Source organism: Eschrichtius robustus, chromosome 2 (assembly GCF_028021215.1).
Source record: "Eschrichtius robustus isolate mEscRob2 chromosome 2, mEscRob2.pri, whole genome shotgun sequence".
Lineage (NCBI taxonomy): Eukaryota > Metazoa > Chordata > Mammalia > Artiodactyla > Eschrichtiidae > Eschrichtius > Eschrichtius robustus.
In genome coordinates this window covers 145,148,758-145,162,704 of record NC_090825.1, presented here as the reverse complement: position 1 = coordinate 145,162,704, position 13,947 = coordinate 145,148,758, and the positions used below count along the sequence as shown (strand labels likewise).

The window sequence follows — 13,947 nt, the reverse complement described above, 5'->3', positions numbered from 1 at the left end:
CATTTTACTTGTACCAGCTCATTTAATCTTCACCGTAACACTCCAAGGTATTCCCCTCCACGTAACATATGAGAAACTTAAAGAGAGATTAAGGAACTTGCCCGTGGCCACACAGCTAGAAAGTGGTAGAAAGTGGAGTCAAACCCAGACTGGAGTCTAAAGTCCTTATTTCCCTGACTAACCCATCGCTGATGTCACGATTTATTGTGTGTGTGTGAGTATATATGTAGATGTATGTGTGTGTTTGTGTGTGTGTGTATATATATGTATGTACTAGACTTGTTCATTTCCCGTCTCCTTCAGCCTCAGCGAGGGTGGAGACTGAGTCTGCCTGTCGGCCACTGAATTCCCAGTGCTGAGAACAGCATCTGGCTCACAGTTGGAGTTCAATCAATGTTTACTGAACTTTAATAAATACTTGTTAAACTGAAGGAACACGAACATGAAGGGCAGGTGTGTCTCTTCTTCTAAGTTTTTTCTTGCATTTCTTGAGATTACTTGCTGAGATGCTGAGCCAGCTGGGCTGCCAATTTTGACCGCAGCCATCAAGTGTCCTGTGACCCTTCAGGATGGATTCGTACCTCACCAGGGGCCCTGCCACTTGCTGATGTGTTTCAAAACAAAAGCTTCAGCAAACACCAAGTGTTAATAGAGTTTGTACAAGTAGCTACATAAGAGGAACACAAACAATATTGGAGAAAAAGAATGTAATTGCCTGAAGCTCACTTCTCTAGTCCCTGAACTGACTTGTTTCTCCCTGGAGTGGATGGTCTCCACTCCAGGGAGAAACAGAACTAGCCAGCAGGTCCACTTTGGATTCAAGTGAAACACATTCGTTGAAATATACAAGCAGGTTGCCTGGAGTCTCTGGGCAAGGTGTTGACAGCCGCAGCACCAAGGCAACATCCTGACATTGCATCAGGGAGGGTGAATGCGATGACCCAGCAGAAGCTTGCGGCAGCGAGGTCAGAGCTCACACCCGGTGCAAGTCAGCAGTGGATGAGGCAGGAGAATCACAGCCAGAGGGAACCAAGGAGGAGGCGGTGTTCCTCCCCTGACCAGGAGAGGACAAGAATTACAACCTCTACGGAACACTTTCTATGTATCAGACACTTCTCCAGTGACTTTACCCACAGTCACCTATTTAATCTTGTGGTGGGTGCAATTATGGTCAACTCTATTTTACAGATGAGCAAACTGAGGTAGTGTAAGATGAAGTGAACAGCCCAGGGCGACACAGCTAGGAAGGTGGCGAGCCAGGATTTCGCCCCAGGCAGGCTGGCTCCAGAACATACACCCTCAACCATTACACCACACTGCCTCTCACTAGTGGAGGTGTATTTAGCACCTGCTCCCTGCCAGGTGCTTTAGGACCCCTACTGGATCCTCCTAAAAACCTTACAGGTTGCCATAGGTGAGCCAAGGTGACATTCCCAGCCAACAAGAAGGAAGTTGAGATTCCCATGAGTCCTCTAAAACAGTGATTCTCAACTGGGAACAATTTCGCCCCCAAGGGAACATTTGTCAATGTCTGGACACATTTTTGGTTGTCACAATCCTGGGGGTAGGGGAGGCAGGGATGGGGAGTGGAGGAGCTCCTAGCGTCTAGCTGGTGGAAGTCAGGGACACTGCTAAACGTCCTACAGAGCACAGGATAGCCCCATAACAAGAACTATCTGGCCCCAAGTGTCGACAGTGTCAAGGCTGATGAGTCCTGCTAAAACATCATGCTGGGATTCACCCTCTCCTTCCCAGTGCTCCCAGTATAGGCACACGTGCACAAACACTCACGCACACACTGTCTCACACTCGTCTACGTTCACACACTCACATGCTGGAATTGGAAGAGAGGCTTTATGATGAAACCAAGGGCTGATTTCTCAGCCCCCAATCTCCAATGCAGGCAGTATCTGGAAGGTTAGAAAGGTGGAGTGAGACAGGTTAGAAAAGTGGAATGAGAGAGGATGGCTCCTGCTCCCCTGGAGCTTTTGGGAAATCTAGTTCAAGAGACAAAATGAACACACAAGAAACAAGAGGCTGCCTTTTTTTTAAAAAGGGCTAAGCTGCGGGGCACAGCAGCTGTGCTCTCAGAGAAGAGAGATCAAGAGAGGCCCCATGAAAGAACTGAGACTAGAGAGAGAGGAAGGGGCAGAGGGAGGGCAAGGAGAACGGGGGGGAAATCAGCTTGACGGGTGCACAGTCACAGTGAGTCCTAGGGTGAGAACCATGGGGCTTGGTGCGGTGGCCAACTACAGGGGTCCAGGTGTTTGGAGCAGAATTCAAGAACACCCCAATTATTGTTGTGCTCTCTCTTAGGACTTAGCCTGCTGACAGGGAAGGGGGTAAGGGTGAGGAGATGAAGGCAAGATGGGGCAACTCATCTGAATCTTATGAGGCTACCAGAAAGTGTAAAACCTCCAACCTCTCTCCCCTCTCCATCCCCCACCTTCTGCCCACTCATTCATCCACCCACCCATCCATTCACCCACCCACCCATCCATCCGATCAACAACTACTAATTGAGCATCTGCTCTGTGCTAGGCACTCTGTGTGGGAGAAGAAGAAACACAGTATTGCGGTCATGGTGTTTACATTCTATGGAGGAGCCAGAGAATTCTACACAAGGCTACAATGAAATACGATGGGGGTGACAGCAGGAGCCATAGTGACCTGAAGTAAGGGGTGCACCCATCCCCAACCTGAGAAATGGGGACATTAGTACTAATAACAGTGTTCTTTGCTGCCTAAAGCAAAAAGAAGGAGAGGTTACTACTGGCTCATAAGCTTCCTGAGAGCAGAGACTGTGTTTTTCAGCTCTGGGCCCCAGTACTCAGCTCAGGACCATAACTTAGCATGGGTTCATTGAACTTAATTGATCTGAATAGACTATAAAGATAGTTTTCTTAATCTTGGCCACTCCCAGATCTAAGGATTCACACCTTGGGCAGAACGCCTTGGCTGTAGCTATTGTATCTAGTTACTGAGTATATTTTAGCAGGGTCCTTAACTGGCTTCCGTCAATGGGCCTTAATGAAACTGTAATGCAAAACTGCACATGTGCATGTTTTTGTAGGAGGAGTGTTTGGATTCCCAAGGGTCTCGCGTTACAATAACGATGATCCTGTCTGCTAGTACCTTCCGTGGTACTAGCAGAAACCTACCATGTTTCTGCTAGTACCACAGAGCCAGATGGAATCAAATTCGACCCCCAACAGAGCTCTACCGTCAGACAATAAGCCATCCAGTGGGGGAGACAACCTGCAGTCACACAACTAAAAGACAAGGTGAAAAATGAAGATTTTGATAAAGCAGAAGACATTTCTTCCAGGGATGAGGTGTAAGAAAACCACTGGAAAGAGGTTGCATCTCAGCAAGAGCTTAAAGCTCTCTGCTCTTCAGTTTCCTCATTTATGAAATGAAGATAAAAGTACCCATCTCTGGCTTCCCTGGTGGCGCACTGGTTGAGAATCTGCCTGCCGATGCAGGGGACGCGGGTTCGAGCCCTGGTCTGGGAAGATCCCACATGCTGCGGAGCAACTGGGCCCGTGAGCCACTACTACTGAGCCTGCACATCTGGAGCCTGTGCTCCGCAACAAGAGAGGCCGCGATAGTGAGAGGCCCGCGCACTGAGATGAAGAGTGTCCCCCGCTCGCTGCAACTAGAGAAAGCCCTCACACAGAAACAAAGACCCAACACAGCCAATAAATAAATTAATTAATTAGTTAATTAATTAAAAAAGTACCCATCTCTCAGGGTGGCCGTGAGGGTTAAACATGGTACCACAAGTGCTTTATAAATGGACTGGACTGAAAAAAGTTGAGGCAATGTTATTGTTTATGACAATGTCGACGACAACTTAGATCAGGGGACTAACTAAGGAAGTCCTGCAGGTAGTTCCATTCTCCCAGCTGCGCAGACCAAAACCATGGTGTCAGCCTTAACTACTTTCTTTCTTTCATACCCATGTCCAATCCATGAGGAAAATCCCGTTTGCCCACCTACAGCACACACAGCTAAGCACATCTCACCTCCTCCACTGCTGCATCCTTGGGGGGGTCCCCCACCATTTCTTGCCTGGTTATTGTAGTGACTGCCGTACTGCCCTCCCTGCTTCCACCTTTAATTCCCCGCTATCTACTAACCATAAAACTTCTAGAATAATTCTTTTAAAATAAGACAGAACAGTGGTTGCCAAGGGGGAGGGGGCAGGAGAGGGATGGATTGGGAGTTTGGGGTTAGTAGATGCAAACCATTATGTATAGAACAGATAAACAACAAGGTCCTACTGTATAGCACAGGGAACTTTATTCAATATCCAGGGATAAATCATAATGGAAAAGAATATATATATGTGTGTGTGTGTGTATAATTGAGTCTCTTTGCTGTACAGCAGAAATTAACACAACATTGTAAATCAACTATACTTCAGTTAAAAACCAAATTAAAAAAAAAAAAAAGACAGAACATTCTGCAATTCTTCTCAAACCCGACAGTGCCCCACCCGCTTCCATTCAGAGTAAAAGCCAAAGTCCTTATAACATGTACCAGGCACTGCTCAATACAACCTCTCTTCAGAGAACTCATTTCCTACAGTTCTGCCCTGGGTTACTCTACTCCATTCACAGTGGCCTCCCACACATCAGAGAGGCTTCTTCCTCAGGACATTTGCATTGGCTGTTTATTCTTCCTGGAACACTTCTTCCTGAGACAACTACCTTGTCGCCACCGCCAGTAAGGCAAGCAGCAAAATCCCCCTTCCCGGGCAAATCCTCAGGGTCCAGCTTGCACAAGGTGTGCCCCTTTGCTGCAGCAGTCATGGGCGCTTGGGACCTGACACTGCTAGCACTTAATCCACCCCAACAAACGCCTGCTCAGCATTGGCTCTGTTCAGACCCTGTGTTGGATGCTGAGGCATCTATGCAAGTCACATGGCCCACCTAGGTCCCCTTCACCATCCTGGTTTAGGATTGGACCCAAGGCATCATGTGTTGTCAGGGGAACACTGAGTGCCCTGGGGCAATGTCTGGAGAGGGGTCTGGAAAAGCGTCCACATTGTCAGTCACATCCCCCTCCTGCACAGCTTTAAATCAGTGCAGAAGCTGACAGTGTCCTAGTGGGGACAGAAGGACAAGGGAAGGATGACTTTTTCCAAGGAGAACTAAAAACCAAGTAAGACTTAAGATGTTGACAAACTCAGCCTGACTGTTGTTCAACTCACACTAATTAAAGAAAGTGGAATGAAAGGAGAGAGTGCCTATTAAAGGGAACATTTGTGGTGCCTCCACACAGATTCCTCTGGAGTTGGGTGGCAATAAGCACTAGCATTCACCATTTGCAGAACATATGGTGTAAAACTCAGACTGTGGCACCCATGTGTAATTGAATATTAAAGGCCTGTAATCTTAAAAAAAAAAAAAAAAGTCCAAAGGTCCAGAAATTAGCAGAATATTATGGTGACTACACTGTCTGTCTCAAAACATAGCAGCAATATAAGGATGCTGAACTCAGCAGGAAGCAGAGCTTAGCAAACACAGTCTGGCAAGGCTCATTCAAACTCAAACATTATGGTTGGGGGCAAGATGGCCAGTAACTAATGTAGTTCCCATAAACCTAGGGATTAGGACAATCTGTTTCAATGGACTCAAACAGTCAGCCCAGCAGGCACTCCTAAACAATCCCAAGTTGCTGAAGCATCCGAAAGTAGGCAGCCCAGGCACCTAAGAATTGGTGGTAGGAAGGAATGAGACTTCCAATCCATGTGTTTTTGTTGCACCAGACTAATTTCTGGGGACCAGCCCGAAGATACAATTGGCCTCCATAGCCAAGATACACGTACTAAGATCCCTCTAAGCATTTCCTTGGCAAATCTTTTCCCCATTGCTCCTCAGAGGCCTTCTGAGACCATCCTATTTAAGATTCCTTCCCTCTAATACTCTCATTCATGAGACAAACTCATTTATTACAGGAGCACATATCACGATTTGTAGTGATATGCCTACTGATTTTTCCACAAGTTTCTTTTTGTCTTCCCCACTAGACTATAAGCTCCAAAAGGGTAGGAACCATATTGGCCAAATTCTAGTAATCTCACCGTCTAGCGCAGTGCCCGGCACATAGGAAATGCCCAATAAATATTTAAGAAATAAATGAAGAATGAATGAGTGAATGAGTGAACAAGTTGGTGAGTAAATGATGGTCTCTCTCTCTCCTCCTTAGCTATTAACTCTGGCAACAAGAGCAGTATAAGCGGTCCCTCTGTAGTAGAGTTCTGCCCTGGGTGTGTTTGGGATGCATGTTTGACTCATGCCTCCTACTCCAAGAATCTGTCCCCATCCACGACTCCTGCAAGCCTCATGACCCCACCCCATAGCCACAGCGTATTGGAAAAGGCAGCACCCTGCTCAGAGTGGGGCCCATTCTTAGCTTGGTGATGACCTCTGACCTGCGGGGCCTTTATTGAAAAGGTGAGTCAGTCCACTCAGATCTTCTCTCTTAGGACTTTGAACAAATAAACACAGAGAGAGGATTCAGAGGGTGCTGGCACTGCAAAGTCATGCCAGGTTGAGGTAGGTGGCATGCTGGGGCCACCACTGTGGTGTTCTCAGAATATGAAAGTTATGAAGGGGAGAAGAGAAAGGAGAACAGAGCTCATAAGTTTAGAGCAGCTGGGAAGCCATGAGAAGACAGGCAGAGTTTTCCAGTCTCCTCAGAACAGGCCTTTCCAGGGGACTGCTGCTCATGTTTCCTGGATTTGTTTGATTTCCCTTGATGCTTAAAACACACCACTTCCCTCCTCACATACAGCTACACACCACATACCTTTTAACTGAACTACTTTAAGGGGATTTTGTTCCTTGTAATAAGAGTCTGTGCTGCAAGGGACTCAATCATCCATTGCGCGCTCCAAACCTGTCCATCTCAGTATGGACCAGATCTGTCCAGGAAACAGCATCACCTGCATCCCTGGACCAGGGAGAGGTCTCGAACTCATCCGTATTCCCCAATCAAGATGCAAAACAGACCCCTTCTCAACTTTTGCAGAGCCTGTTATGATTTGAATTGTGCCCCACCCCATGAAACAAAAGATATGTTATATTCCTAACTCCCAGCACCTCAGAATGCAGCCTTATTTGGAGATAGTCTTCCCAGAGGTAATAAAGTTCAAATGAGGTCATTAGGGTGGGCCCTCACCCAACATGACTGGTGTTCTTATTAAAACAGAAAATTTGGAAAGAGACACACACACACAGGAAGAACGCCACGTGAAGACAGAGGCAGAGACTGGGGTGATACTTCTACAAAGCCATGGGACACCAAAGACTGCCAACCAGCAAGCCACTCGAAGCTAGGGGAGAGACACGGGACAGATTAGATTGTCCCTCACAGCCCTCCGAAGGAACCAAGCGATAACTCCCCAGCACCACACATAGATACACAACCATAACTTGAGATGATCTGCACGGAGAAGAGGTTTCTGAGCATAACTGAAGCCCCTACACAAATCTACCCAGCAGGCCCAGCTTCAGGGTAAGCAAACCTTTCTTCTGCACTCACCCTCTGAGAACCCCTGCCTTGAAGGCTTCTTTTACGATCCCTAAATATCATACCGCAGACCACAGGTCAACTGTCAGGAACCCAGCTGTTGTCCTCCCTACTGCTCCAAATTCACATGTTGAAGCTCCATATTTGGATCAGGCCTGTAAGGATGTGATTAAATTAAAACGAAGCTGTTAGGGTGGGGCCCTAATCCAACAGGACTTGTGTCCTTCTAAGAAGAGGAGAAGACACAGGGGGTGAGCATGCACAGAGAGAAGACCATATGAGGACAAAGCAAGGAGAAGGCAGTTGTCTGCAGGCCTAGGAGGCCTCAGGAGAAATCAACTTACTAGCACCTTGGACTCGGAACTCCAGCCTCCAGAACCGTGAGAAAATAACTTCTGTTACTTAAGCCACCCGATCTGTGGTATTTTGTTATGGCTGCCTGAGAAAACTAAAATATCGTCCCTAATATCCTATTCCCCTCCTTCCTCAGGAATGCACACTGGATTTTTAGCTGGGTGCATGGCCGCTTAACATTGCAGACTACATTTCCAGGTTCCTCTGCAGCTAGGTTCAGTCATGTGATTAGGTTTTAAGCCAACAGGATACAAGAGGAAGTGTCCAGTGGGCCTTCAAGTAAGTGTCCTTAATGAGCAGGGTCATGCCCTTCTTGTTCCTTTCATCCTTCTCGCTGGCTGGAAAGTGGACCTGACAAGAGAGGCTTAAGCAGCCAGTTTCGTTCAAAAGGCAGAAGCCTCGTGCCAAGGAAGCCGTGCAGGAGACAGAGAGAGCCACGCTACCACCTCTTCTGGGACCATTTCTGGGCTTTCTACATGAGAGACAAATAAGCTTCTAGCTTGGTTAAGCCACTACTTTGGACATTTTCTGTCACCTGTAGTCATACTTATCCCTAACTGATACTGTTACTTACTCTTTCTACGTCCTCCTTTTCTGTCTTCCATTGCCTCCTCCAAGAATAAAGCTCTGACCAATGACAAGAGTCTCAGGCAGAGAGGATTAAGACAGTAAAAGCCAAAGGGAAATGTTAATTATAAGGGGACTCCTGTGGGATTAACTAATGAGGCAGTCAGCAGACAGGTAAATTGTCACCCATTGCTGTTCCACTCTATGTCTAACCCCTGCCCCCCTCCCAAGTGATTAAATTATCTTCTTACAGGTGACACACCTGCTCAAAAACTCCACTGCTCACAAAATGAAGCCCAAACTTATAAGCTTGGCACTCAAAGCCCTTCACAACCTGACCATAATCTACCTCTCCAACTATTTTTTATTTCTACAAACATCCACTAAAACCAAAGCAGACTATTAATTGACCCAAAAGCCACACCCATTCCAACCTCCTGCCTTTGTCTATGATGTTCCTCCTCCCAGATTCCCTCCTAGTGTTGTGCAAAGGGTCTGGTGTCCGAAGACAACTGAATTTAAGGCCCAGCCCAAGTACTTCCAAGTTATGTGAACTCTGCAACTCTTCATCTGTAAAATGAGAATAATAATACGCTGCCTCACATAGATGTTCTGAAGCCAGACAAAGATACTGCATGAGAATGGGTCTTGTAAACCATGAACTACTACTTATTCTTATAAGGCATGACTGTCCTGAACCTGGCATTAGGGCGTATTACCTGTCTCTCTTGGCTCTGCACCTATTAGGTACACCCCTTGACCTCAGTCGCTAACTTTCATTGACCAGTCTCATTACTAATGCTTTTCATGCATTACCCCGTTCAATCCTCGCAATGATCTCATGAGACCCATATTATCATTATTACTCCTACATAAAGTAGGAGTAATGAGGAAAGATGAGGAAACAGGACCAGATTTGAACTCACAGCCCAAGCTTCTAACCTTACCCATATCTCCTCAAGGGCAGAGGCTGTGTCTTTTCTTCATAGCTACACTGTCTTGTCTGTGGAAACTGTTACCCACTTCTACCCAAGGTCCTCTCTGGAACTCTAATGGATCACATTTTAAAGCTCCATCAAGGAAGTAAAAAAGAACCTGGCCAGGGATCTACACGAGGCTCACCCTGGCTGCTCACCAGACAGTAAGATGAGAAAGAAGCCAAGCGGTTCTGGTGATGAAGCTGTCCCCAGAAAAGCCAGCCCCCGAGACAAACAGACACCAGCAGCCCTTGTCAGCTAGGCCAGAGGAAGAGGAAACCAAATGGGAAAGTAAAGCTCAGGTTTTCCTGTGTTAGGCTGGCTGGGACTCTGGAGATGTTCCAAGGACCCCCTAATCCTTACATGGCTCTAGCTCTTCGTTTTCCTCCAAGCCCCCATACTCATTATCTCAGATACTCCTCTAAAAGAACGTCTTGAAAGACAAAAGTATTAATACCTAGACTTACAGTGAGGAAACTAGAGCACAGACCTGCCTGCAAAAATGATAGTGTCAGAACTAGAACCCAGACTCCTTACTCTCAGGCCACGGTTCTTTCTGCTGGGTGACTCCAGTCCCCTGTCTCGTCATAACCTAAGCCTTGCCCCTCCCTTCCATCTACCTGGAGTCTACAGAGGAGGGCTGGAGATTACCTTCCTTACCTCTGACATTCATCTGCAGAGAAAAAGAGATCCTTTGATAAGTAGACACCTACCAAGTGCTCTATGGCCCCCTAAAGGGTCATACACCTTCTGACTCCCACGCCCAAACAGAATTTTCACAGGTAGGCATTAAAACTCTCAGTTATACCATCAGAAGAATCCCCTGAGCCTAGAGCCTAACAGAGTTCCTAGTCTCTGAGCACACAGGTGGGATTTCCTCTGCAAGGGAGGGTGAAAACCTTACTTCATTCAGTAGCCCCCTCCCATCCTGTGATGTCATTTCCTGAACTAGGCTCCTAAGCAGAGAATAAAGGCTAAAAATAATAATAACATTTAGTGAGGATTTGTACGATTGTCATTCCAGGCACTTTACACGGATTATTATCATTCAGTCCTCCCACAACCCTGGGAAGCAGGTGTTGTTATTACTCCCAATACACAGACAAGGAAACTGAGGCCTGGAGAGAGTAAGTAACTTGTCTAGCTCACAAGGCTGGGAAGCACTGGAAGCTGGAATCCAAGAGCAGGCACCAGAGCCCATGAGCTTCACACCACAGCACAGGGCCTACACAGCAGGAACACACTACAGCCTTTTGACCAGAGGGCAGGACTCTTCCGCCACACTCAACTGCCCCATTAACTGCCCTGGTTACCCTGGACCACCAATACCATCCCTTGTCTGCCACTCAGGCGCCTTTGCTCTTCTGTCCACCCAGCCTCCCTCCACACTGGCTTCAGCACAAACCTCATGTCCCTCCCCTGCTCAGAAGCCCTCTATGGCTCCCCATGGCCTAAATGGAAAAAGTCTCAACTTCTTAGCCTGGCACTCAGAGCCTTCCAAAATGTGGCTCCAACTTACTTTGAGCGTCACCATTCCCTTCAACGTACCCTCCCCTCAAGGCGAAGAGAGCTACAACTCTTCTTTGCTGGATATGCTCTTTTTTCCCTATATAGTCCCTTTGTGTCCAGCTTTCATCTCCTAGACCACATTGGTCCCTCCACCTATAATGGTCTGCTCAATTGATCAGTCCCCATCTTCGCCTGAGCAGTGTTTCAGCCTGGAAGGGCCAGAGTTAGAGAAGCTTTAAAGTTCAAAAGTTACTGAGTCTAGTTCAATATAGGTGGAGAAACAGAGAAACTGAGCCTCCTTCAGCGTATGGAATATTATTTGCTCTCTGGATGGGGACCATTCATCTTGAAACACTCCACAGTGCTTGGAGCCTAGTAAGTGAATGGATAAGTGTTGAGCCCTCCAGGACAGTGTTTCTCCAGCAGTGGCCTTGGGGTTCCCCACATCATTCTCTACTCTTGGCCCTTGGGCCCTCCCACATCTGACCTGTTCAATCCTCATCTCTGAGGGCGGTATCTGGTATCTGCCTGTGTAGCAAGCCACAGAGTGGTTTTTAAATTCACACTTATTTGAAAACCACAGTGAATCTATGGGGATTGCACCACGGGTGCCACTTAGTAGAAAGAGTCCTAGTACCTGAAGCCTCCCTTCCCCCAGCCACCACTTCCGGCCCTGAGCTTGAGGCAGAGGCCTCTGGGAGCTCAGATGGCTGAAGCTGATGAGGCTGGCTTCTTGGATATGCCCCTATAAGCCGGTGGGAGCCTTTCTCCCCAGGGGCCCTCTGGGGCTGAGTGAAGGGTCTGGCCCTCCAGCCCTACGCCCCTAGCTTGCACAGCCCTCTGGATGCTCTGCCAAATAAGGGTCATCTGACCCAGGAGGAACAGGCAGGGGAAGCAAGCAGATGGGTGTCGCTTTGGGCAGCGGGGGAGGGAGGCATGTTGGGCCAGGCCAGGCTCAGCCAAGGGAGAGAATGATTCTCCCTCCAAGAGGCCAAGTCTCCAGATGGGGTGAGGGAGTCCTTGCAATGCCAGGAGCCTGACGCAGAGCCAGGCTGCTAAGAGCTCTGCTGGAACCCGTCTAGGAAATGCATAAAGTGTTCGGAGAGAGAGGATAGCCCTGTGGCGGCAGCAGGAGAGGGAGCGGGCTGGGCGTAGCCTGCTGGGCAGGGCACCCACCTTCCTCTCCCCTGCCTCCCTTTTCCTACCCAGCTGGCCCCAGAGCAGGGTGAGGGAGCCGCTGCACCCTCAAAGCTTGAGTCAGTGCTCTGAGCCCACGTCCGCGCCGCTGGCTCCCCAGCCTCTTCCTATGCGGTCCTCCGGCCACCTGCCCTTCTCCCTGCTGAGGACCCCATGCCCACACCTACCCACTCCATGTCGCTCCTTGTCAGTTTTGCGCCAGGGGGCCATGGCTTGGCCGGGGGCGGGGGCTGCAGGCACCTCGCGCCGTCCTGTGGGGAAGCAGCCAGGGGGTGGCTAGGCGTTCTGCCGGGCCCCACTTCCTTCCTCTTTTCAAACTCCCTCTCAGGGCCCGCCCTCCCCTCCCCAGGGTGACCCGCTCCTCCTCCTCCTCCTCCCTCCCTTTGGGCAGGGGCACAGTAGAAGGCTAGGGGTTAGAAAGCCCCCACAAAGCTTAGGGGCCACCTCCAACTTGTCTCCTGCCCAGGCAAGCTGGCAGAGGCCAAGCAGATACCTGGCGTCACCCAGGCCATCGCCACAAGTGCAGGAAGTTCCCTGGTAACTGAGCCTAGTGATTAAACCGAGCTCCGTCCCACCTAGCAGGAGCTTTAGCGTCAGATGTGGGTTCAAATCCAGTCTCTGATGCTTTATAGCTATGCAACTAGGACAAATTACTTCATTTTTCTAAGCTTCAGTGTTTTTCATCTGTAAAATGGGATACTGGTACCTACCTCATATGATTATTGCTGGAAGTAGAGAAGACAAAACATGCAGCAGGTGACATCCAGGAGTTACTGTGAGGACTAGAGGAGATATTATATGCAGTAGTTAACATATGAGTTAAAACATCCACCTGGAGGGGAGGTCATTTGGAGTTTTATCCTTTTGGTGCCACGACCCATTTGAAAATCTCATAAAAGCTCAGGAAACTCTCCTCTGAAAATATACAAGCACAGAATTTATCAACAATGCCGGGAAGTCAAGGGTGCTCTAATAGCCAGCAACAGTGGACCCTGGGAAATGAGTCCTAGAGTAAAGGCTAATGGAGACATTTCTCAGAAAATGCTCTGGGAATAGACCCTATTGAGAAGCAAAAATATCTCTTTGAACCACAGTGATAAGACTGAAAGTCTTCCTGAATTTTCTTTATTCATAACTCTCACAGCCCTTTTCTGATTTGCACCAGAGAGTCAATAAGATAGATTAGGCAATACCACAGCTGACAGGCAGCTATGGCAAACTATTAATTTCACTTTATCTAAAGTTATTTCCTTTTCAGTTGTCAAGCAGCACAAATTGGGTAGTATTTTTTATAGAGAGCAGTTGAATCAGTCAGGATTCCACCAGGGAAACAGAACCAGTAGGACATATACGTGTGTTCATTGACTGATTGATTGATTGATTGCAAGGAATTGGCTTATGTACGTGGAGCTGGCTAGGTAAGTCTGAAATGCATACGACGGGCCTCTAGGAAGTGCAGGCTGGAAACTCTCAGGCAGGAGCTGAAGCTGCTGTCCCCACGTAGAATTTCTTCTTTTTTCAAGGAAAGTACAGTCAAGGACTTTTAACTGATTGGATCCCGCCTACTCAGATTGTTGAGGATAATCTCCTTCACTTCACATCAACTGGTTGTAGATGTTAATTACATCTACAAACTACTTCCACAACAACACCTAGATTGGTGTTTGGTTGAATAATTAGGGTCTATAGTCGCACCAAGTTGACTCATAAAACTAACCATCAGAGCAGTATTACAAATTAGACTAAACACCAGAGGTTGGCAAACTTTTCTGTAAAAGATCAGATAGTAAATATTGCAGTC

General features: G+C 47.8%; 1 protein-coding gene across 1 annotated transcript in view; it reads right to left on the bottom strand.

The window, feature by feature from the left end:
• Window positions 1-12,368, bottom strand: part of DOCK2 (dedicator of cytokinesis 2) — a 417,766-nt gene extending 405,398 nt beyond the window's left edge. The window contains exon 1 of the mRNA XM_068534609.1: window positions 12,314-12,368. Within this exon, the coding sequence (XP_068390710.1) occupies window positions 12,314-12,356 (43 nt within the window). The 5' untranslated portion in view covers window positions 12,357-12,368. The remainder of the gene's footprint in view (window positions 1-12,313) is intronic.
• Window positions 12,369-13,947: the final 1,579 nt, after the last annotated feature.